This window comes from Pseudorca crassidens, chromosome 13, assembly GCF_039906515.1.
Source record: "Pseudorca crassidens isolate mPseCra1 chromosome 13, mPseCra1.hap1, whole genome shotgun sequence".
Lineage (NCBI taxonomy): Eukaryota > Metazoa > Chordata > Mammalia > Artiodactyla > Delphinidae > Pseudorca > Pseudorca crassidens.
The window spans coordinates 42453596-42477387 of NC_090308.1; the positions used below are offsets into that span (position 1 = coordinate 42453596).

At 39.8% G+C, this 23792-nt stretch overlaps 1 protein-coding gene across 3 annotated transcripts in view; it reads right to left on the reverse strand.

Annotated features, from left to right (window-relative positions):
• DCBLD1 (discoidin, CUB and LCCL domain containing 1) overlaps positions 1-23792 on the reverse strand; it is a 246495-nt gene that overhangs the window by 33672 nt on the left and 189031 nt on the right. For all 3 annotated transcript variants that reach the window (XM_067702268.1, XM_067702267.1, XM_067702269.1), the window contains one exon: positions 11687-11899. In XM_067702268.1, coding sequence (XP_067558369.1) covers positions 11687-11899 — 213 coding nt within the window. The remainder of the gene's footprint in view (positions 1-11686; positions 11900-23792) is intronic.

The following is a 23792-nucleotide window of genomic DNA, read 5'->3' on the forward strand; positions in this document are numbered from 1 at the left end:
CTATTAATAAATCAGAATATTTTTCTAATCATATTTATTTCTTCCAAGAAGAAATAACAACATATATACTCTTCTCCAAATCATGATGATGATACCATACCAATCTCTCCTTAAACTTCTATGTGCATTCCAATGAGTTCTAACAAAAACAGTGAGGAAAAGTCTAAATGGATAATCAGTGAGAACTTGTTTGAAATTTTTTTAGTTGAAATATATTTGACATATAACACTATAATGTAAGGTATACAACATGTAATAATGTATATTGTAATATACATATTGTATAATGTATAATAATAATATATATTATAATAATATAATAATAATAATGTAATAATATAATATTGTATAATGTATAATGTAAGGTATACAACATGTTAATTTGATACATTTATATATTTTAATATGATTGTCATTGTAGGGATAATTAGCACCTCTATCACATTACATAATTATCATTTCTTCTTAGGGGTTGGAATAATTAATTTCTAGTCTCTTGTTTGATGATTATAATATTGTTGTCTATATTCACTATACTGTACATTAAATCTCTAGGGCATATTTGTTACTCATTGCAAGTTTGTACCCTTAAACAACATGTGTCCTATTCTCCCACCCTCCATCCCCTCGTGACCACCATTTCATTCTTTGTTTTTACCAACTTGTCTTTTTTAGATTCCATATGTAAGTGGAGATCATACAGTACTTGTCTTTCTCTGCCTAGCTTATCTCACTTAGCATAATGTGCTCAAGGTCCATCCATGTTGCTGCAAATGACAGGATGCTCTTCTTTCTCGTGGTTGAATAACTGGAATTTTTTTAAAAGATTTTTATGGAACAGTTGAAAGGAAAGGTTGCAAAATTATAAATATTTTACACAAATAGATAAGAATGGATGCCATTACACTAAGTTGTTGTACAATACATACAATTTCCTAGATCAAAACCACATAAAAACAGTAAAACTCTAACTTGGTTGCATCCTCCCAAAGTCATGGTAGGCATGGTAGGTAAACATTTCTGGAAGAAGTTCAAAGAAAGAAAATGGGAACACACACACACTTTAATCACCGTTACCCCACAGGCACCATCCCTCTCACATGTTCATTGACGTGCTGCAAACACGTAACTAAACCCTAGCAGGGACAGGGCATGCCCTGTGTATACAAATGCCATCATTCAAAGTTATTTGACAGGTTCATCAGGGCACAGCCATCACAACAGCAGGAGGCAGCTGTAGCCCAGGGTGGGGAACTGAAGCTGAGGGTTGGCTGCGGTATCACCTTTGGCAAAACACCCAAATTATTGCCTGTCTGGAGGTCTGACAGATAAAGATTCCTTTTCACAGATTAGAAGTTAATAACTGCATTCCTAGAATTAAAAGGGAAAAAGAGATGAAAATAGAAAAATGTGAGTGGCAGTGAGAGGGAAAAATAATTAATGGGAAACCATGAAAGGAGTCTGTCCTAAGCAATGCTCTCAGTTTTCAGCAGACTCCCTGGAGGATGATATCTTTTCTTATGAAAGCCTTTCACCACCCACACCTGCCCCAAAGATATATTTACTGTTAGTACTCTCTGTCCCAATTTTTCAAAAGGATCTACACCTGTATTTGAACATGCACAATGCCATTGGAAACCCAAGTAAGAGCTCAGAGGTGACTTCTAGCTTTGACCATGGTTATATGTGCCATCCTGTGCAGTGTTCCTAGATTGGTAAACCTGTTTCAATTCACAGTCAGACTGAACCCCAAACCTTCTTGAGTGGTTCTGAAGACCTCTAGCAGACCTAAAAGTAAGACTCACAGTCTGCATAGAGGTTTGCTTCACAACTGGCAGTGCTGTGTTTCACAGAACTTGGACTTGCTGTCTAACAATGACCTTCCTCCTCACCTCTATCCTTGTCTGGGAAGCAGGTTCCACCTTTGTAGTCTCAAATTCCCACCAGATTGGGAGACAGCAGAAAGGCAGTTCATCAAGTAGGCAGAAAAATCAAAAAAATAAATCCTCTACCTTTTGTGGAATGCAGTGAGTCACCCTGGATTGTGGGAAGAGCCATCAATGACACCAAATGGAATAGCATGTGGCATTTGGCACCAGACATGAGACCAAGAGCTAGCAGACAATGGACTGATTCCTTGGACAAAAGGAATAAAGGGCCAGGAACCCTAGGAGCTGCCTGCTTTGAGCACAGTAGGCCAGTTCCTCTCAACACATCCCCTGTTCCATGAGCAGCTGAGAAGGGAAACCCTTTATCTTCCCACGTGTGAATAAAAGCAAACTGTCCTACAAGGAAGAATGAACTGCCTGCCTGGAGCCAGTCCTCTGGATTCTCTGGCAATCTGACAATCTGTGCAGCAATTTATCCTCCTGCTGCATTCTCCATGGCCTGTCTGCCTAAGTCTCCAGACATTACAAGGTAATATTTTGTTTAGTAACTGTTCCAAGTCATTACAGATGGGTCTATGCTTTTGATCTTGAAACTGACAACAGTAAGTTATTGTTTCATCTGTGAAAAAGATGTGTTTAAAAAATGGTATGCATGCTGTTAAAGGAAATCAAAGAGACCCCTCCCTCTCCATAACTGGGGGTGAAAAACAGAGAGCAAATAAAAAACTTAAGTCTTGACAGATCTGCCATAAATCAAACTGAACAACAAAAAACTCCTAAAAACCTTCATTAGCCTTACGAGCACCAGCTTAAGCACACATTTAATTTCTCATGACAGATAAGAACATGCCAATGAGATGAAGTGATGCTCCCTGGGAGAGCCACTGGCAGAGCCAACCACTCGGCACACCATCAGCCAGCTGCCAGGGAAGTGGTACCTGGCACGGCCCAGATCTGGGTGCAGAGGCGTGCTGATAAAACAGTCTCCAGAAATGTCGAGGCTGCAAACGCCACTGGACTTGTGTCCATTTTCCTTTTGTTATTTTTTTTTTTCTATGCAGTCAGATGGCAGGGTTTGCCCTTGCTTGCTAATTGCAATAGGTCACTGTACAAAATTACAGAATTTTCAGGGCCATTTTCTTTGAAAAGGAGGGAAATTAGCATAAAAATGGGATATTCCTGGACTGTGTCATTAAAACCATAGTCACGTAAGAATGTAAGTGGTATCCCTGGAGAGTTTTGGTCTCTGGTTCCCAGACAAAAATCAGTGACAGATGATAAATGAACCAGGCAGATTCCTAGACAAAGGTGCGGCTTTACTTGGGGCTAGGGACTCAGGTCAAGAAGCGCTTTCACAGCAGAACCCACCTAGGCCATTACTTCTCTCCCAACAAAAGATGGCAATTGGCTGAAATGAATCACAGTGCATCTCTGGGAAAGTGTTTGAGGAAGAGGAGGCGGTGGAGGCCAATACTTCCTCTCCTTGACGATTATGGTTATGTTAATGAGACATCTAGCATGGAACTTTCTGGCTGATATAAACTTTTTTATAAGTTGACGATTCTTTCTGTATTCTACCTTGGCATAAAAGGCAAAACAAAGCAAAACAAACAAAAATCAGTCCTTCTCAAGCATTTCCACCAAAGTAGCCTCAGTCATAGAGGAGGACGCACCTCTGGGGTGGTTGAGGCCCAAAACAACTTTCCATAAGCTTCTTCAAAGGCTTTTGCTTTATCAATAAAAGTCCTAAGAATTTTGCATTCTCCATAACATGGCTGTGAGACATAAACAATGTATAAAATAGAGGCTGCCAATCTTGTATTTTTCTCTATTTGGAATTTTTTAAAAAAATCAACAGGCAAGGCATAATGATTAGACCTTACTGCAATATGCAATAAGTATCATTCTAAACTATTATCACAGAAATCTTGTTGCAATTATGAGTCAAAACACTTAGTATTATTTCCTACTTTTCCCATTTCTCTTGTTCCTGGTGTAATATAAATATTAACGGTTGACTTCATATCGTTGTACTTCTAAGTCACTGACAATGGTTAAAAAAATACTGGGGGTGGAGGTGGAAGTACAGGAAGTGTAAGAGAACAATTCTGGAACTTCCTGGCTTTTCTATAGTGCAAATCATTTAGCACAGCACAGCTAATTTAACTGACTACAATTAGGTTCACTGACCATGATGTCTCCCTTAGTCAAAAAGACTAAGATGCATTTTTTTAAACCTTGAATTTATACTAGCACTCTGCGTGTGAGTGACTTCTCAGAACTCCATTTGGTTCTCAGACCCCTAGGGGAAGGCCTGCAGAGGTCTCCATTTCTTGTTCATCATTCAGCAAATAACGAACAAGAACTACAGCTCACTTCTGCACAAGCCACAGGATCAGATGGCTTTTGTCACCCTGAATGGGAATGGCACGGTGCTTAAAAGTGGGATCCCTGGAGTCAAATGCCCAGACTTGAATCCCAGATCTAGTTAAGTGATTGTAAGCAAGTTACTTGACCTCTTTGAGCTTCAGTTTCCTTATGTGTGGAGGCTAATAATAGGCCCCCTCTTACAGGGCTATTACGAGGGTTAAGTGAGTAACTCTGGAGCGCCAAAGCACAGTGTACGGCACAGATGAACACTCCACTGCAGACACCTTCTTTACTGTTTCATGGTCTTTTCTATATGCTAAGTAGAGTCCGAAAATTTTAGGTAGATCAAGTCTTTCTTTAAATGAGGAGGGGATATTTATTGATACAGGAATCTTTTTTTTTTTTTTTTTCTGCGGTACGCGGGCCTCTCACTGTTGTGGCCTCTCTCGTTGCGGAGCATAGGCTCCGGACGCGCAGGCTCAGCGGCCATGGCTCACGGGCCCAGCCGCTCCGCGGCATGTGGGATCTTCCCGGACCAGGGCATAAACCCGTGTCCCCTGCATCGGCAGGCGGACTCTCAACCACTGAGCCACCAGCGAAGCCCGATAGAGGAATCTTACTGTAAATCTTCCTACAGTGTGAAAAAAGACACTCAAATTTATAAGCTTATAGATTTTTAAATATATAAAGTTTGCCAAGATCAAGCTACATGCAGTCAGACTCGTTAAACGCTGACTGAGCATCTGCCAGTGTAAGACTACGCTAAGCAACAGAGGATAAGCGAAGGATGAATAAAATGCAATTCCTTCCTCAGAAAACCCCCTATCTGGTAGAGAAGCTAAAATAATGATCTCAACCTGAGATTGGTGCTGCATTGACGGCTTAGAAAAACAACGTGAGTCCAGACGAGGGACCGACTGGAGCTGCTGGACATCAGAGGAGGTTCTAGGGTAAGTGGCATTGGATTTGCTTTGTGTTTGTGTGTGTATGTGTGTGTGTGTGTGTGTGTGTGTTAGAAGGGGCAGAAAAGCAGGGGAAGAAATAGAGGAAGAAATAACACATGGAAGAAATAACATCATCAAATGTACCGAACATGAAACTGTGTGATATGTTTAGGAAAAGGCATAGGAGATGCGGAGACTCAGAGATGTGGCTGGAGGACTTCCCCGGTGGTGCAGTGGTTATGAATCCGCCTGCCAATGCAGGGGACACGGGTTTGAGCCCTGGTCCAGGAAGACCCCACATGCCACAGAGCAACTAAGTCCGTGCACCACAACTACTGAGTCTGTGTTCTACTTAGCCCACGAGCCTAGAGCCTGTGCTCCGCAACAAGAGAAGCCACCGCAATGAGAAGTCCGTGCACTGCAACAAAGAGTAGCCCCCAGTCGCCGCACGAGAGAAAGCCCACGCGCACCAATGAAGACCCAACGCAGCCAAAAAGTTAATTAATTTTTAAAAATGATGTGGCTGGAAATGTGAGTGGGAAGAGAGTGCACGAGCGAGCCTTGAACCATGCTAACAAGTGTCTGTGGACAGTGGGACACAATAATAATTTTTGAAATAAGGAAAGAAAGAAATTATTACAACAATATTTAACAAGATAATCGTAGATGGTCCGGAGGGAATGGAGACTGGTGAAAGGAGAGAGGGGAAAATCAGGAAGCTCTTTCTATAAGAAATAGATACAAAGATGTGGACTGGTGGTGGCAGTGAAAATAAAAAGCCAAACTGAATGTACCATGGGCTTAGGGAACATGGGTTCTCGGCTCATCTCATGAAGCTGGATGGAGAAAATCTGTCCACGAAGCTCTTTCTGGCTCAGGGAACCCCTGCCACAGGCTTGGACTGATTTGGGTAACTTTAGGTCACCAGGAACGCACCAGGATGGGTAGGGTGGGGTGTGCTGCCGCAACTCAGCCTCTGCTGGGTGGAAGGAGCGTTCTCGGGGTATTGAGAGGGACCGATGTGTTCTCTGCTCTCAGACATCTTAGACAAAGAATGAACTGTGTGCAAGGCCATTGGGGAGGAAGAGGGGGTGGAAAGGGGGGAAGGGCAAGAGGAGGAAGGGGAGTAGGGAGGGAGTGATGATGGTGGCTAACATTTACTGAATGCTTGTTATGTGCCAGACATCATTCTTGTAACTTATATATACACGTGCCTCAATCACCCATATGTGGCGGATACTATCATTTTGCCCATTTTAAAGATGGGGATACGGAGATACAGAAAGTTAAGTAATTTGCTCAAGGTCATGTAATTAAAAAATGAGTAGTACGGCAGGAATTTGGAGCCAGGCAGTTTAATTCCAGAGTCTGCACTCTTAAGCCCAAGTGAAAACTCTGCATAGAAACAGAAGTGCTCATCTCAATCCATGCTGAAGGCCAGCCTGGTGTTATTGATCCACAGTGACCTAGGCGGGGAAGTCTCTGAAACTACGTGAGAACAAGGTCCTCTGAGATCCCGAGGAACCAGTATCTGGCTCCCACCGAGATTGCTCCAGCAGGTTAGGAATAGCCCTAAACTCTGCCCACTGGGGGAAGATCAACTTTCATGGAAAACTGGGACCGAGTCAATCTTCTTGAAATATCAGGAAACAGAAATGACAGTTTCTCTGGGATCCCCAAAAGCAGCCATGACAGAAACAAACCTCTGGATGAATTCTTTGTGGTCAGTAAGACTGGAAATGGAACTTAACCAGTAAAGGTTAGAGGGTCCATAACAAGTTTTAAAGTTGAGAATAACGATCTTCAATATGAATTCATAGCCTTCCCTCTTCAGTGTCATAAATCAATGTGAGACGTTTCATAGTTTAAATGTAGGTACACTGGTTATGACACAATGCCTGAATCAGCACCTACTCTTCCCCCAAGTTCAAGATGTTTTAAAATTTTATATAACTAACCTCTTATTATTTTACATCACAAATATAAAAGGGAGGAGATTGAGAATCAGTACCAAAGCAGCAATCTGAACTACTATACAACAGCTAAGTGCTTCACGATCCTGATTGGATTCTAGACCAGAAAAGGGACATGAGTGTTTCTTTTGAAGGGAGGCTCTGTTACTTTGGTCTCTTAAACAAAAATGCAGAATACCCTTAGTTATAGTGAGAACAATCTCTACTAATCAAAGTATGATACTTCTTAAACATTTTTTTTGGCCAGGATATTAGTACACATGATCTTAAAAGTCAGTATATATGTTTACAGCCCAAAATTTTTATACGTTTAAAAGTTTATGTTTAAAAGTAACTTTAAAATCTTATTTTGTTCTTAAGCAACATATATTCCAAAGTGAGGTTGATATAGTTTATCAACTTTGCTTCATCCTGGCTGTTTCAAGAGTATTTTAAAAGGGAGAATCCGTGTCTTAACTCAGCCACAGATATATGTAAGTACATTCTTTTAACTGATGTTTGAATCTGAAATATCAGCCCTCATTATCATATATGAGAAACAGAAGAATAACAACCCCATCTTATTTGTATCAGGTCTCTTAACAATCAGTGAGATCAGGTGTGTATTTTGCTTGATCACTGTGAAAGCTGGTGTGGGTCACACTTGTTTATAGTATTAAACGTTTTGCTACCACGAATGAAAGCACCCGAAGTATATGAACCAAACATTTAAAACAAAATTGGCACGGGGGGGTGAGCCATTACAAATGAACTGCATAAGGATTAAAACTATATAACTTCAGCATATCCACAATGGTTAATGCAATCACATTGCAACTATGTCCACTCTTGGCAGAGCTTATAAACAGGGATGCCAGAAAACATTATTCTTTTTCCAAACATTAACTCCACATTCAAAAGTCTGATAGTGTTGAGTCTTAAAATCTCTTGGCAATGGGTTTTAGCCATTAATTGAAAAAAACTGAGCTGGATAAACCAAAACTATTCAGCTCTTTCAGCCATACATGTCACCTTTAGAGCCCTGTATACTGGAATTGCAGGAGGTACTCTAGAACATATGGTCCCCGCGGGGGGAACTGCAGTGGGTACTTCCCTCGACTGCCGGCCCAGGCAACAGCGCTTTGGATCCCTGAGACCCTCCCTCCACAGTCCTGTGGCCACACTGGCTGCAGAGGGGCCTTCCCCACTCCAGGGAGTTGGGCAACAGTCCCAAAGGAAGGGACACTCCCTGAGCTTGCACAGGCCAACAAAGCACTCCTCCCCCTCTTCCTTCTCTCTCTCCTCTGCAGATGATACACTCCTCCAGGAGGTTCAAAGTGACCAGGGGACTATTTTAACTAAATTAAAATACAGGTCTAAAGTTAGTGTTCTTGGGCAAAGAAAATCTACTTTTTTAAGAAATGTATGTTTATTAGAGAAAAAAACAGAGAGTAGAGAGAAAATATAACAATACCCAGAGTTGAACCTTTTAAAGTCCTCCTTCTAACATTTTGCTACAATTATGTTCTGTCTTACTTTATTCAGAGGCTTTTTTCTATTATTAGGACATTACTGTGTATTCATATTTTACCTAACACTATAACCTAAGCAGTTTTCTATGTTAATAGCCTTTTCACCAAGTAGCTGCTTAATATTGCAGGTATTACATGTTTTACTGAACTGGTTCCTCGCCATTGAATTTGCCAATTCACTTTTAAAACCACTTATTCACGGAGTATCTACTACATTCAAGTCACTGGATTAAATACTGTAAGTATACATATATGAATAAGTGGCTCCTCCCAGAATGCTCTTCAAAACTACAAAAGACACAAATATATATATGCAGCATACACACATATGCATGTGTACACCTGCTTATACCTGGCCCTAATACACACATATGCATGTGTACACCTGCTATATCTGGCCCTAAGCCACTTAATTTTTTTTTAAGGGCACATTAATTTTACTCAGGTTGAGATAGAACTTTTTCAGCCTATATGTAATAAAGATTTTCCTAACAAAGAAAATCTGTAGTTCTGACTACAAGAAAATTTAGAATGTACTTCTTTTTAAATATGCTTATAGGATTGAAGTATTCTAATTTCCTTTCCATGCATTCCTTTTATTGCTAATTTCTGTTATTCTTGTCTGCTGGATTTGCCTTAACACGACTGATCAGGGAATCTTTTACGTAGCCTCAAAAGAAAGAACTTCTGAGCATCGTTAAATATTTTATCTTAAGAACATCCCCAACCCAAAGTATTAACTACACCTGTGTTTTAGGCAAAATTGCTGTATGATGTAATACTGGGCTGGTCCACCTGGGAAGGGTGATAAGGCACTGAGTTTTTCTTTGGGTGTTGGTACTGGGAGAGGAACAGACATCTGGAAACAGATGTTTTAGAGCCACAAAGACATAGATATAAATTTTCCTTTCAGCCCTTAACTAGCTTTGTGATCTTCAGCATGTTCCTAAAATAGAATAAAATAAAATACTCACCGTACCTCAGTTTCCCAGTTTGTAAAAAGGAATTAATAATATTTACCTTGCAGGGTGGATGTAAGGATTCCAGAAAACCTACGTGAGGCCAAGCATGTGCCTGACATACAATGAGTATGCTTATTTCTATAATGAGTATATATTCTGTTTTTAAAAGACAAACATAACTATGTAGGAAAAAATTTAAAGAGAAAAACAAATTTACTGGGCTTTATTGAAATGAATTGCAATTCATTACTCACTTCCTAGTGAAGAGTCTAAATCTTGAAAATTCAAGAAGCTGGAAATGTGGACTAGAGTGCCCTGAGGCCAACCAAGATCACCTTGTAACCCAGCTCCTAAAATGTAGTTAATCCCAGGCTTTTCCTCCTTTTTGTGTATTTGCGAATATACAACAAAGACAATGGAGTAGACGCCTTGGTGTGGGAAAGCCACATCCATTCTCTTATCCTGTTTCAGGACGATTTGCTGCCCTCTCTAGTTCTCACCTCAGCCCCCAAGCTGAGAGAGACCCAGAGCAACAGAGGTGATTAGCTGCTGCTCTGTCAGCAGGTGGAATTAACTGCTCATCTTTTGGAAAAGGAGATGCTTCCCCACAGAGACTAGTGTGGAAAAGCCGTTTCTGGCCCTGCAGCACTTTCCCTTGCGTTTTACACAGGAGCTCTGACACTCAATGCCCTCTGAATCTGAAGGAAATTTCCTGGCCAATGAAGGATTCCCTGAAGAGTGGCTCCATAAATTACCACACATTCGATTACCAGAGCTAACAGAACAGTGAGTGTTCCCAAGGGCCGTAAGCATCCCTGGAATTCTCATTTTTCCCATTTGAGTCAAACTGGAGTTAAAAAGTTGCAACTAATTATATGAAATCAACCATCTTTACTCTGTCAGAGTAATTCAACCAACATTAAAATACAGATAATATTCTGAGGGATAAAAAAAATAAATCTTAAGTTTTCTCCTCCATGGGGGCTAGATAGGTTTAGACCTCTGAACAGTCTCGGGACTGGTCTGGGCTTCCACCCTGGGAGGAGTGAGGAAGCTCTGGATGCAAAGGTAAAGACAGCCTTAAAGCTGTGTGTTTGAGAGAAATTACCTATAGAACTAGCAGGAGGACAGGGTTTTGCTTAAAACCTGTATCATTTTTGAAGTTGTAACACACAGAGAATTTCAAAAAGTCTCTAATCTCAGAAGAATCCGTACTTAAGTTCTGTCTTTGTCTTCTAATCCACGAAACCCAAGTTGTTTCCTTGGGCTAAGGACTGTAGGGTTAGTGCTAATGGTGATTTCAGACACCAGTGTGCTAACAGCACACCCCAAACCACAAAAAGCTTAATTTCAGAAGGTTACTCTGAAAACTGTCCTTTGCACTTGCCCTTCCCCTACCTAGAAAACTGACCCCAGACATATGTGTACAGTCCCTTCACTCACTCCATTTGGGTCTCTGCTCAAATGTCTTCTTATTGAGAAGGCTTCCTGACCATCCCATTTGAACACAAACACACTCAGAATCAGACTTGGTATCACCTTAGGATGACTCCTTTTTCTTATTCCTTATTTTTCTTTCTCACTGCCTCTCATATTATAGATGTATTTGTTTGTTTGTTTTCCCCCCTCCCCTCTACCAGTGTAAGCACAATGAAAGGAGGAACTTTGTTTTTTCACTGCTGTATCCCACCCAGTACTCCACAGAGCACTTGAACACATGACCACTGTTCAATAAACATCTGTCACAGGAACGAATGAACTGTAGGTGTTTTAGCCAAATGCTATACATCTCCAATTGTCTTCCCGACAAGATATAAACTAACTAAGCTCCTGAGACCCACGCAAGGCTACTATCTCCTCAGATGTCTTTTGTGCAGCTTATGAAACAAGTGTATCCACGTGAGCTACCCTGAGTCTACAAGGAGCAAGTTCCTCTTCTGATCTTCCCAGGCTGTAACACTGATGAGCGTGCCACGTGCCTCCTCCCTGCATCTCAAATTTTCCCATGCTCAGTGAAACCTAGATCTCTTTTCTTACCATATTGATCTGAAGAGCTAGTGAACAGAAGGTAGTCAGAAGCACAGGTCTGGGATTCAATATCCAAATCTCCCAACCTCAAAATCAATCTCTTCCCCTTCGGTACTGTGATCGTCTTTTCACAAATAGTGTGATTGGGGTAAGTCCCTGGATAGTTCTTAGATGTCATGGTGCCACTGTCCTTGTAGGTCACTATGTGCCCACAGCCATCACCTGTTAAAAAAAAAAAGAATACAAAAAGTAAGTGAGGGCTTCCCTGGTGGCGCAGTGGTTGGGAGTCTGCCTGCTAATGCAGGGGACACGGGTTCGAGCCCTGGTCTGGGAGGATCCCACATGCCGCGGAGCGACTGGGCCTGTGGGCCACAACTACCGAGCCTGCGCGTCTGGAGCCTGTGCTCCGCAACAAGAGAGGCCGTGATAGTGAGAGGCCCGCGCACCGCGATGAAGAGTGGCCTCCGCTTGCCGCAACTAGAGAAAGCCCTCGCACAGAAACAAACGCCCAACACAGCAAAAATAAATAAATTAATTAATAAACTCCTACCCCCAACATCTTCTAAAAAAATATTTAAAAAGTAAGTGAAATTAATTTTTACTGAGGACTGAAAACGTCCAGTATAATCTTCATCTTAGGTATTCTACTCCTTCTATGGAGAGAGAGGGAAAAGCTAAAAAAAAAAAAAAAAAAAGGATTGAATTATTAAACCGTATTTATTATTCCAGGTTATTTCATCTCTTGTTTCTCAGTTTAATCTTCTGAACACTGTTGATCAAAATGTTTCATGTATTAGCATGGTAAGCCCTTTGCAAACACATCATTTAGTCTAATTACTTTTTCTAATCATCTATCCAGATATCTACCCATCCACACTTGCACAGTGGGCCCTTGGCATTCGCAGATTTGCCATTTGTGGTTTTGTCTACTAGCAAGCCAGTGCCATGAAATAATTTGCAACCGAGAAACTACTACTACTCATTTCAGGGGTCACTGTCCCGATTAAATGGGATCATGTATGCAAAATGCTCCTGGTAGATTCTGAGGCTTATGCTGAGAGGACTTTGTTTAAGAGCCTGTCATTCAACTGGGGACTAACAAGCATCTGACATGCACATCTCAGTTAGTAACAGTCACAGATTTGGAAGTTCCTGATAGACTCAAGATGTATCATGAGCGTCAAGGATATACTGTATTGAGTGCTTGCCACCCGCCAGACATGGCATTGTTGGAGACGCATAAAAGCAGCAATGGCTGCTCAGGACTCAGAGTGAAATGGGAGAGTTCCATGTTCCGATAACTATAACACTAGGTGTCCCTGACATAGCAGGAGCTTAAACAAAGGGCCAGAGAGGGCAAGAGAGAATCTATTTCAGTGAACTCTCACTACTCCACTAAAACAAGGAATTCTCTTAAGACTTTCTGAACAGGGTAGTTAATCAATTGACCAACAAGTTGTTCCAGTATATTAAAGTGACCAGGTTAATCACCCAAACATCTAACAGCATGCACAACTGGGTGGGCTGCAAGGTTAGGAGCAAACACCGCATGCAGAGTCCGAAGTACAAAATGCCTGTGGTTACTACGGCTTCAAAGAAACAAAGCCAGAATTTTTGCCCTGCACCGGAAGCAGAAGTCTGTTGGAGAAGGAACTCTCTGAGGCGGTAACAGAAGGCATCCCAAAGCCTCCTATGGACAAGCCCCAACTTGGGCATCCTGGGAATCTGAAGCCCAAGGCAGCCTTCTTCCTTCTCCAGGCTAGTCCCTGCTAGAGGATTCATCTGGGGTCTTCCTCTACTCTACCTCCTTCTTGCCCTGAGACTTGCAGCCCAAATGACATGGGGGTCTAGTTAAAATAAGGGGTTGGGGAAAACTGCAGAATCTATCCCAAATCAGCCGTCAAGCTCCAGGCAAGGACCCACCCATTATGCAGAAACTCTCACAAGATTCCAAGCAGGGAGGTTGCACTGGGGGAGTTGACCTATAGGAGCAATGAGTTAGTACCAGAGGGAAATGGAGATAGACAGCTAAGATAAAACTACTCTGAAACCTGGAGGTCCAGGCAGAAGTTGTGGAATTTATACAGTAGGCTACAATAGGGGTCCACAGACGTTTTAGAGAAGGGAGATAATGAAAGAGGTATTAGAAAAAGTTTTGATACAGGAACTAGGATGCAGGAGAATCTGCCTCAGAAGGGCAGCAGGAGGGCTAGGAACGGGGTGGCTGGAATGGAAAGGGAAAGAGAAACAGGGGGTTCACAAGAAAAAAACCAACAGGCTCGGGTTTCGGTTAATTATAGTGGGAAAGACAAGAGGAGAAAAAAATTAAAAAACGTTGAGACGTTGAGTCCAGAAATGATGGGAACACTGAGGCTAATATGACAGAAAGGGAAGCCCAGAGGGCAAGCAGGTTTGGGGACAAAGGTTGTAAGTTTGGTTCTTAAGTTTGAGGTGATAACTATATTCCTTGGGCTCTCTGGCAGTAAGTACCAAATTGTTGAGAATTAAATGAAAATTATACTAGAGTGAAGCATACGGTGCAGAAGCACATAGGGGTTTTGATTTAAATTTAGAATGATTTACCTGCTCTTAAAGGCTTTTGTAAAAAAAAAAAAAAATCCAATTGACAATTTCTCTTGGAAACTGGAAGACAGGGCAATCATACCAGCAGGTGTTCTCACAGGGCTGAAGGCGGTGGCTGCCCCTTTAAAGGAGACAAACGCCCCAGCTCCCCACAAGGTCCTGTAACTCGTTTCTAAGACTCACCCAACCTTAGGAGGCAGTGACTTGGAGCACCCTGATGAAACAACACTAGGGTAACTAGTGTACAACTATGCATATAATTATACACATAACTAACCCCCTCTAAGCCACCAAGGTATGACCTGTGAAACCTTTAAATGTCTCGTTTCTTAGTACTATGAAATTCTGCTTTTATAAGAGAAAAGAAAGTGAAATCTTTTCCTAGAAAACATCCCTAGACATAAAATGAGGCTCAGTTACAGGTGAATCAGCCCACACATGATTACTGTATTCGAAGTTTTAAGCGACATGTCATGACAAAGGAAAATTCCAGGGTGTCACTTTTATTCAAGCCTGTAATTATGCTTCTTTTCAATGCCTTCTACTCTAATGCCCAAGAGGAAACTCATCTCACCCAGCGACACTGGCAGAATGTGAGCAGGTTTAAGTCTTCAACACTCCCATCCTTATTTTACGTGGGGGACTGTGGCTCAGATGTGGAGAAGCTGTCCTTTCCATTAACTATCAGAATGAAACTAGGTCTTTCTTCTGCCAAAAAACCTGAAAGGAACGGCTGATTCCTAATTTATTACAAAGCAAACTGTCATCAGAAGTTGCAATTTCACTCCAGCCTATGGAAGACTACTTATGGAGTCTGCTGTGGCAAGCACTAATATAATAAACTTATTCCCTGGGTACTAATGACATCAGGAATTTTCAACCTACTGTCTTTCCACAGTTTTGATGACTTCAAAGGACTAGATATAATTAACCATATTATAGTATATAATTGGAAGTTGTTAGGAGAGTAGATCTTAGATGTTCTCACCACAAAAAGGAAACAGTGATTACGTGAGGTGATAGCAGTGTTAGCAAATGCTACAGTGTTAAATAACTTTGAAATACATAAATGTATAAAACCAATGCATTGTAGACTTAAACTTACACAACGTCATATGTCAATTATATCTCAATAAAGCTGAGGGAAAAAAAGAACTAGAAATATGCCAAAGAGCAAATGGAAAATGCCTAGGGAGAGAAAATGCCTATGGTATCATATACTCAATAAGGCATATGCATGCAATTGAAAACAACAGAGAAGCACTATTTCCACGACCTCATCCTAACACTTTTGTAGCTTAACTCAGAAGCCAACTCTAATTAAGAAACACTGACAAGAAAGACGACAAGAGTTATTTAAAAATCTACCAGTCCACGTTCCATATGTAATGTATCAACATCAATATCATGGTTGTAATATTATACTATAGCTTTGCAAGATGCTATCACAGGGGAAGCCAGGTGAGGGTACACAACATCACTCTGTATTATTTCTTACAGCTGCATGTGATCTATGATTATCTCAGAATAAAAAATTTAATTAAAAAAATCTGTCAGTCTGGTTAAGTTTTCCTGGCAGGGGGTGAAAATGAAAGGGCTCTTTCTATTTTATACTGTTTATACTTTTTGGATTTTGTGATCTTCTACTTAAATTATTTTTAATTAAAGAATTTATACAAGCTTGCATTAAAAAGATCACCAAGGAAATGACAACAAATAAAGGAGGCCACTTTTATTCTGAAATCTCTGTGTACTAAATCCATTAACCAAGTTCTCACATTTGTCTAAAGAGCATAGGGTGTTGTGTCTGGGGAGGTTCATAATATATGCCCCAGTTTACAGATGAGAAGACAAGATGTATATGACTTTCCTTAAGGCTACTCAACCAGTGGTACATACCAGATGACAATTCCAAGATGATCTAGTTCTAGGATTTTAAAAGCATTTTTGTCATCTCTTTATTTGATTTTGTAACACAAGTGTATTTGTGTTTAATTTTGGAAAACCACCTGCACTGATGCCCTACCAGACCTCTTTTTAGATACTTTCACAACATCTGTCTATTAAAATGAACAGCTCCCTAATAAGATGTATCTCGCAATGGTCACAAATAGATGGAAAACCTTTGGGTAGAAGGTTGAGGAAGAACTTTATTTTTTTTAATTAATTTTTATTGGAGTATAGTTGCTTTACAAGAGGAAAAACTTTAAAATGAAAGGATCAGGCAGGTCACCATCTAAACTTATTAATGGATCTCAGCATGACTACAAGTGAGAAAATCAGATATTACAAGTCTCCTGCTAGGATAAAATGTGCTCTGCATACCAACACCTATGAAGCACTCTTGCCAAAAACCAAAACATTTGAATTGATAATTGACTCTGAATCTCATCAAGCCTTTACGTCTAACTTCAGTTTACAGGAAACACAAGGGGTAGAAACACAAGTGTACTGACACCACAAGGAAGTCATTAGCTGAATCCAGGTGATATTCTAGGTGCAACTGACCCAGTTTCTTCAACAACGAATTGTATAAAGAAACGTTTTAAAAAGTGTTTATTTTAACTAAAATAGAATTACCATATGATCCAGCAATCCCACTACTGGGCATATACCCAGAGAAAACCATAATTCAAAAAGATACATGCACCCCAATGTTCATTGCAGCACTATTTACAGTAGCCAGGTCATGGAAGCAACCTGAATGCCCATCAACAGACGAATGGATAAAGAAGATGTGGTACATATATACAATGGAATATTACTCAGCCATAAAAAGGAACGAAATTGAGTCATTTGTTGAGACGTGGATGGATCTAGAGACTGTCATAGAGTGAAGTAAGTCAGAAAGAGAAAAACAAATATTGTATATTAACGCATGTATGTGGAACCTAGAAAAATGGTACAGATGAACCGTTTGCAGGGCAGAAGTTGAGACACAGATGTAGAGAACAAACGTAGGACACCAAGGGGGGTAAAACCACAGTGGAGTGGGGATGGTGGTGTGCTGAATTGGGTGATTGGGATTGACATGTATACACTGATGTGTATAAAAGTGATGACTAATAAGAACCTGCAGTATAAAAAAACAAACAAAAGAACAACTAATACTAAACTTTCTTTGGGTTATTTGTATGGAAATATGTTAATATAAATGTTTCAGACATTACATGAAATTTCTAAAACTCTTATATGATCTGGTATAATGTTATAAGTCATAATTCTAGTTATTACTTTAAAATGTATATCTCAGAAATAACTAAATTTCCTTGTCAATTGCATTATTATGAACTTTCATCAATTTTTTTTTTTTTTTTTTGCGGTACTCGGGCCTCTCACTGTTGTGGCTACTCCCGTTGCAGAGCACAGGCTCCGGACGCGCACGCTCAGTGGCCGTGGCTCACGGGCCCAACCGCTCCGCGGCATGTGGGATCTTCCTGGACTGGGGCACGAACCCGCATCCCCTGCATCGGCAGGCGGACTCTCAACCACTGCGCCACCAGGGAAGCCCTCATCAAATCTTTAACTGTGGTCATTTTTAAGTCTTTAGTCATTTACAGACAGTTCTGGGTGTACTCTGATGCTTTTGCAAAAATGTTCTTATAAAAGGGTTTCATCTTCAAGGAATTCATGGAAAAGACTGACAAGTACAGGTTTCTGGTAACTGACTATACTGCTGAACTGAATGAATAAGCATTTTCAGAACTCTAATGGAAAACTGATGAATTCATAAAAGTGCTAACAGGGGCTTCCCTGGTGGCACAGTGGTTGAGAATCTGCCTGCTAATGCAGGGGACACGGGTTCGAGCCCTGGTCTGGGAGGATCCCACATGCCGCGGAGCAACTAGGCCCATGAGCCACAAGTACTGAGCCTGCGCGTCTGGAGCCTGTGCTCCGCAACGAGAGGCCGCGATAGTGAGAGGCCCGCACACTGCAATGAAGAGTGGCCCCCGCTTGCCACAGCTAGAGAAGGCCCTCGCACAGAAACGAAGACCTAACACAGCAAAAATAAATAAATAAATTACTAAACTCCTACCCCCAACATCGTTTTTAAAAAAAAAAAAAGTGCTAACAAAAGATCAAGATGAAAAAAAATTAATTACATGGGACTGAGTGAACTGATGAGGATGATTATAATTTTTGTGACTTTTTGTTTGAAAAAAAAAATCCCACAAGGACTCAGAGGCAAAAAAATATACAAATCAATTTCCACTGCAAAGTAAAGGAGCTGTTACAGTGGAGGATTACTGGACTGAATGTCAATATTATGACATAGTATGAGTGTGTTTCGTGTTTGGTAACTGCAATTATTGTTGCTTTTGTTGTGGTCATCCATTTACAATGCTTGGTGTCAGTTTATTTATCTCTTGTAAAAATAAAATACAGTGTGTGTGTGTGTGTGTGTGTAAAAAAAAAAGTGTTTATTTTAGATTAAAGGAAATTTAAACACCACAACAACCACATGAATCTTATTTGGACCATGACTTGAAAAACCAATCTTACAAAACCATTTTAAAAAGATAACTGGGGGCAATCTCAGATTCAGTGCAATCCCTATCAAATTACCAGTAGCATTTTTCACAGAACTGGAACAAAAAATTTTTTAATTTGTATGTTTAAAATTTTAAAACACCAAAGACTCTGAATAGCCAAAACAATCCTAAGAAAGAAGTATGGAGCTGGAGGAATCACACCCCCTGACTTCAGACTATGTTACAATGCTACGGTAATCAAAACAGTATGGTACTGGCACAAAAACAGACACATAGATTAATGGAACAGGATAGAAAGCCCAGAAATAAACCCACACACTTATGGTCAATTAATCTATGACAAAGGAGGCAGGAATATACAATGGAGAAAAGACAGTCTCTTCAATAAGTGGTACTGGGAAAACTGGACAGCTACAAGTAAAAGAATGAAATTAGAACATTCTCTAACACCGTATACAAAAATAAACTCAAAATGGATTAAAGATCTAAATGTAAGACCACTCCTAGAGGAAAACATAGGTAGAACATTCTTTGACATAAATCGCAGCAATATTCTTTTTTGATCCATCTCTTAGAGTAATGGAAACAAAGGCAAAAATAAACAAATGGTACCTACTTAAACTAAAAAGCTTTTGCACAGCAAAGGAGACCATCAACAAAATGAAAAGACAACCTACGGAATGGGAGAAAATATTTGCAAATGATGTGACCCAGAAGGGTTTAATTTTCAAAATATACAAACAGCTTATACAGCTCAATATCAAAACAAACAAACAAACAAAAAGCAGCCCAGTCAAAAAATGGGCAGAAGACCTAAATAGACATTTCTCCAAAGAAGACATATAGATGGACAACAGGCACATGCAAATATGCTCAACTTAGCTAATTATTAGAGAAATACAAATCAAAACTACAATGAGGTACCACCTAACACCTGTCAGAATGGCCATCATTATAAAGTCTACAAATAATAAATGCTGGAGATAGTGTGGAGAAAAGGAAACCCTGCTACATTGTTGGTGGGAATGTAAATTGGTACAGCCACTATGGAGAAGAGGATGGAGGTTCCTCAAAAAACTAAAAATAGAATTACCACATGATCCAGTAATCCCAGTCCTGGGCATACATCCTGAAAAGACGAGAATGCTAGTTCAAAAAGACACATGCACCCCAATGTTCATAGCAGCACTGTTTACAATAACCAAGACATGGAAGCAACCTAAATGTCCATCAACACATGAATGGATAAAGAAGACGTGGTGTGTGTATGTAAACATATATATAATGGAATATCACTAGTCATAAAAAATAATTAAATAATGCCATTTGCAGCACCATGGATGGACCTAGAGATTGTCATACTAAGTGAAGTAAGTCAAAGACAAATACTATATGGTATCACTTACATGTGGAATATAAAAAAATGATACCTATGAACTTATTTACAAAACAGAAATAAACTCATAAACATAGAAAACAAACTTATGGTTATCAAAGGGGAAAGTGGTGGGGAGGGATAAATTAGGGGTTTGGGATTATCAGATACACACTACTATATATAAAACAGATAAGCAACAAGGTCGTACTGTATAGCACAGGGAACTATATTCAATATCTTGTAATAACCTATAATGGAAAAGAATTTGAAAGAGAATATATAACAATCTCTTTGCTGTACACCTGAAACATTGTAAATCAACTATACCTCAACTTAAAAAAAGTTGGATTTTCAAATGCAATATATTTACACTAATAAATACCAATGCTAATTTTAAAAAAGATAAGTGGGGTATTAAATAACATCAGGGGAGTATTATTCACTTTTTTAGGTGTGATAATGGTATTGAGGTTGTGTGAGAAAATGTCTTTACTTTTAGGGATGCCTACTGACATTTGTAGGGCTGAAATGACATGACGACATGTGGTCTGGGATTTGCCATAAAATACTTCAACAAAAAAGGGAGAGAGGAAAATAAGTAAAAAAGACGGGGAAATGTTGATGGTTACCATAGCTGGATGATGAGGGTTCACAGTGTTTTGTTTTGTTTTGTTTTTAATTAAAATGAAAAGAAATAAAGGTCAATCTTGAAGGCAAAAAAGTACAATCTTGGTTTTACGGTTAAGCTCCTTGAGGACTCAAGGGCAGTGAGCCGCGGTGATGCAGTAGTGGGAGGCGACAGGGACACTGAACTGTCACCACCTACCATCAAGGGGGGAACATGGCAAGAAGTGGGGTGGAGGAAGTTTGGCCACAGGGAACTTCTCTACTCTTCACAAGTGGCTACCATGCAGCATTTATCATCTTCTTCCTTTGAACTGTAATTTAATTTCCAAAGCACATGATGACTAAACTGTGTATCATTTCCTCCTCTCCTCAGACTGGAAGCTTCTCCCCCTGTAGAACAGTTGAAGGGTCCACAATGGGCCCTGGGGTTTGCTTGGAGCCATAGCTGGTTTGTGAGACTGACGCACCACCTCCTCAAAACAACTTACAGAAATTAAACTGGATGGAGGAAGTTTAGATTTTGGAAAAAGCTGCAAGTACTCATTAATGTTTTATAACTCCCCAGGTGATCTCTACCCCAAATTTAAGCATTTTAATTCTGAGCATTTGGAAACAACCTAAATTAGTAAAGAGTCAGACTATGACACCTCCGAGCAGATTGATATTAAGGAAAAGGTAAGGCCATGTTTTAGAAAACGATTTAATTTTAAAACAGAATATAGACCACATACATAGATATGAAGGAAAAAAGGTTTAAACTGTATATTTTTATGGTGTGGGATTAGAATTGATTTCCATTTTATTTATATTAGTTTTCTAAATGTTCTATAGTATGAATACATTATACATAAACCAGAAAACTAATATGATTAAAACTACCAAATCCACCTAATGTGCTTTGTAACGTTAAAGGCTACCTTCAGCATTGGTCTTAAGGTATGCAGATGGGAAGAAGTCTCTAAACCAACATACCCAAACTGGCATTAAAAACTTACTCAACAAACAGCTCGAAATTTAGGATAATGCAGTTCCCATTTGAAGGAGATCACAGTCAAGGGGAGAGAGACGTAAGTTAACAAGTAATTCCTGAGAGTAAAGTGACAGGTCCAATGGACTCATTATCTGTTCCCCCAAATGCCTGAAATGAATGGATATGCATTTATCTTTCAGACTTTTACCTCAGCTATTTAGGAAGTATGGATATACAAGGTATTTTCTAAATAAGCTTAAAACAAATCCCCAGATGCTTGTCTACACGAGTCAACCGTTTATTTAGTCTACTCAAATTCCAGCCACTAAGAAAGGAAAACAATAACTTCCTTAAAAGACTACTTCCCTTTGATAAGTAGTCACATTCCACTAACAGCAAAGTGAAATTAAGATATATTTGATATGGACTAAGTTCTGCAATACTACAAAGAATGATTTAGGCTTTGAAAAATTTTTTAAACTTAATTGTACCTGGAAAATTATTTGAAGTAAAACAACTAGTACAAAAATATATTTAAGATTAATTATTGACTAGTCCACAGAACAAGACAGCAACCTTCAAACTTGTTGAAGACCCATAGTTAGAATATAGATTTCTCATCACAACCTAAGCAAGCACACATGCATACACCCACATAAATAACAAACAAAAATCTAATGTTATAATACTTTTTTTTTTTTTTTTTGCAGTAGGCGGGCCTCTCACTGTTGTGGCCTCTCCTGTTGCAGAGCACACGCTCCGGACGCGCAGGCTCAGCAGCCATGGCTCATGGGCCCAGCCGCTCCGCGGCATGTGGGATCTTCCCGGACCGGGGCACGAGCCCATGTCCCCTGCATCGGCAGGCAGACTCTCAACCACTGCACCACCAGGGAAGCCCAATACTTTTTATTATATGTAATGCACTGTGATATTTTCTGTTCTATCCCATTTCATTTTTAAGTTAAAAGCGTGCTGGCTGTGCCAGATGAACTGACTGCCTACAAATGGGTCACAAGCTGCAATTTGGAAAATAGTGCTCTAAAATATCACGAGTGAAACCACTTCTAGAAACATGATTTAATTACAGTTGTATCCTTGCTCTTCCTAATATTCAAGTTACAACAGGTCTCAACACATACACCATTACCCATGTGTGGGTGTGAGAAAATTTCTTCCCATTTCTGAGATCAAGTGAGCTCTTGACGACTACAATCTTTTCAACCACAAAAGGGAGCTTGCAATTACTACAGAGCTCTTTGTCTGATGGTAAGGCGAACAGCTTTCCCAAGCTATTACTAATTTCACTGTCAGCCATCCTCTCTTACAAATGTTGTTCTTCTCCAGTTATGCTTAACTTTTTCACTGCCTGGAAAGGAATGGAAGCACAGGGGCAGGAGAGCCTTTTCATTCTATGTGAGAATAAAACGAGTAAAACAGAAAGTTATGATGGTAAAACTTCAATTATTCAAAATCTTTAGTTTTCCTAAAAGGAAAATGGATAATAGTCACAGCTATAGACTAGAAGCACATGACCAAGTTCTGCAAAACTGTTCTGCAAAACTTAGAATCTCTTTAAACCTTATTATCACTGTGTATAAAATAGATGCTACAACACAGTGTTTCCTAACAGCTAAAAAAAATCACTTAAAACAAATCAATTTGAATGCATGAAAATTAAACAAATCATTTCAAGAGGTCCTATCCAAGAGTCCCTACATAATGGGAGACTATTTCCATCAGTGTGCAAAGACATCAATAATTTTAATATTAACATATTAAAAAGCATCATTTATGCCCAATGGATATAAAAATCTCAAAACCTTGTTTAATGCTATTCTTTAATATGCTATAAGTAAAATCAGTGAAAACTCTATAGTTCTTGGTCACTCTCCAGTCTATGAAAAGGAAAAACGATCACTGAAAGGGCTGTGGATGTGGGGGAAGAGGGTTGCACACATGTCGGCTTCTAACTTCATAAACTATTTCCATATACTTGGGAGGTGACAGAGCACAATGGTTATGACACTGGGTTCCTGTGTCCTTGGGAGTTGTGTGGGCTTGGGT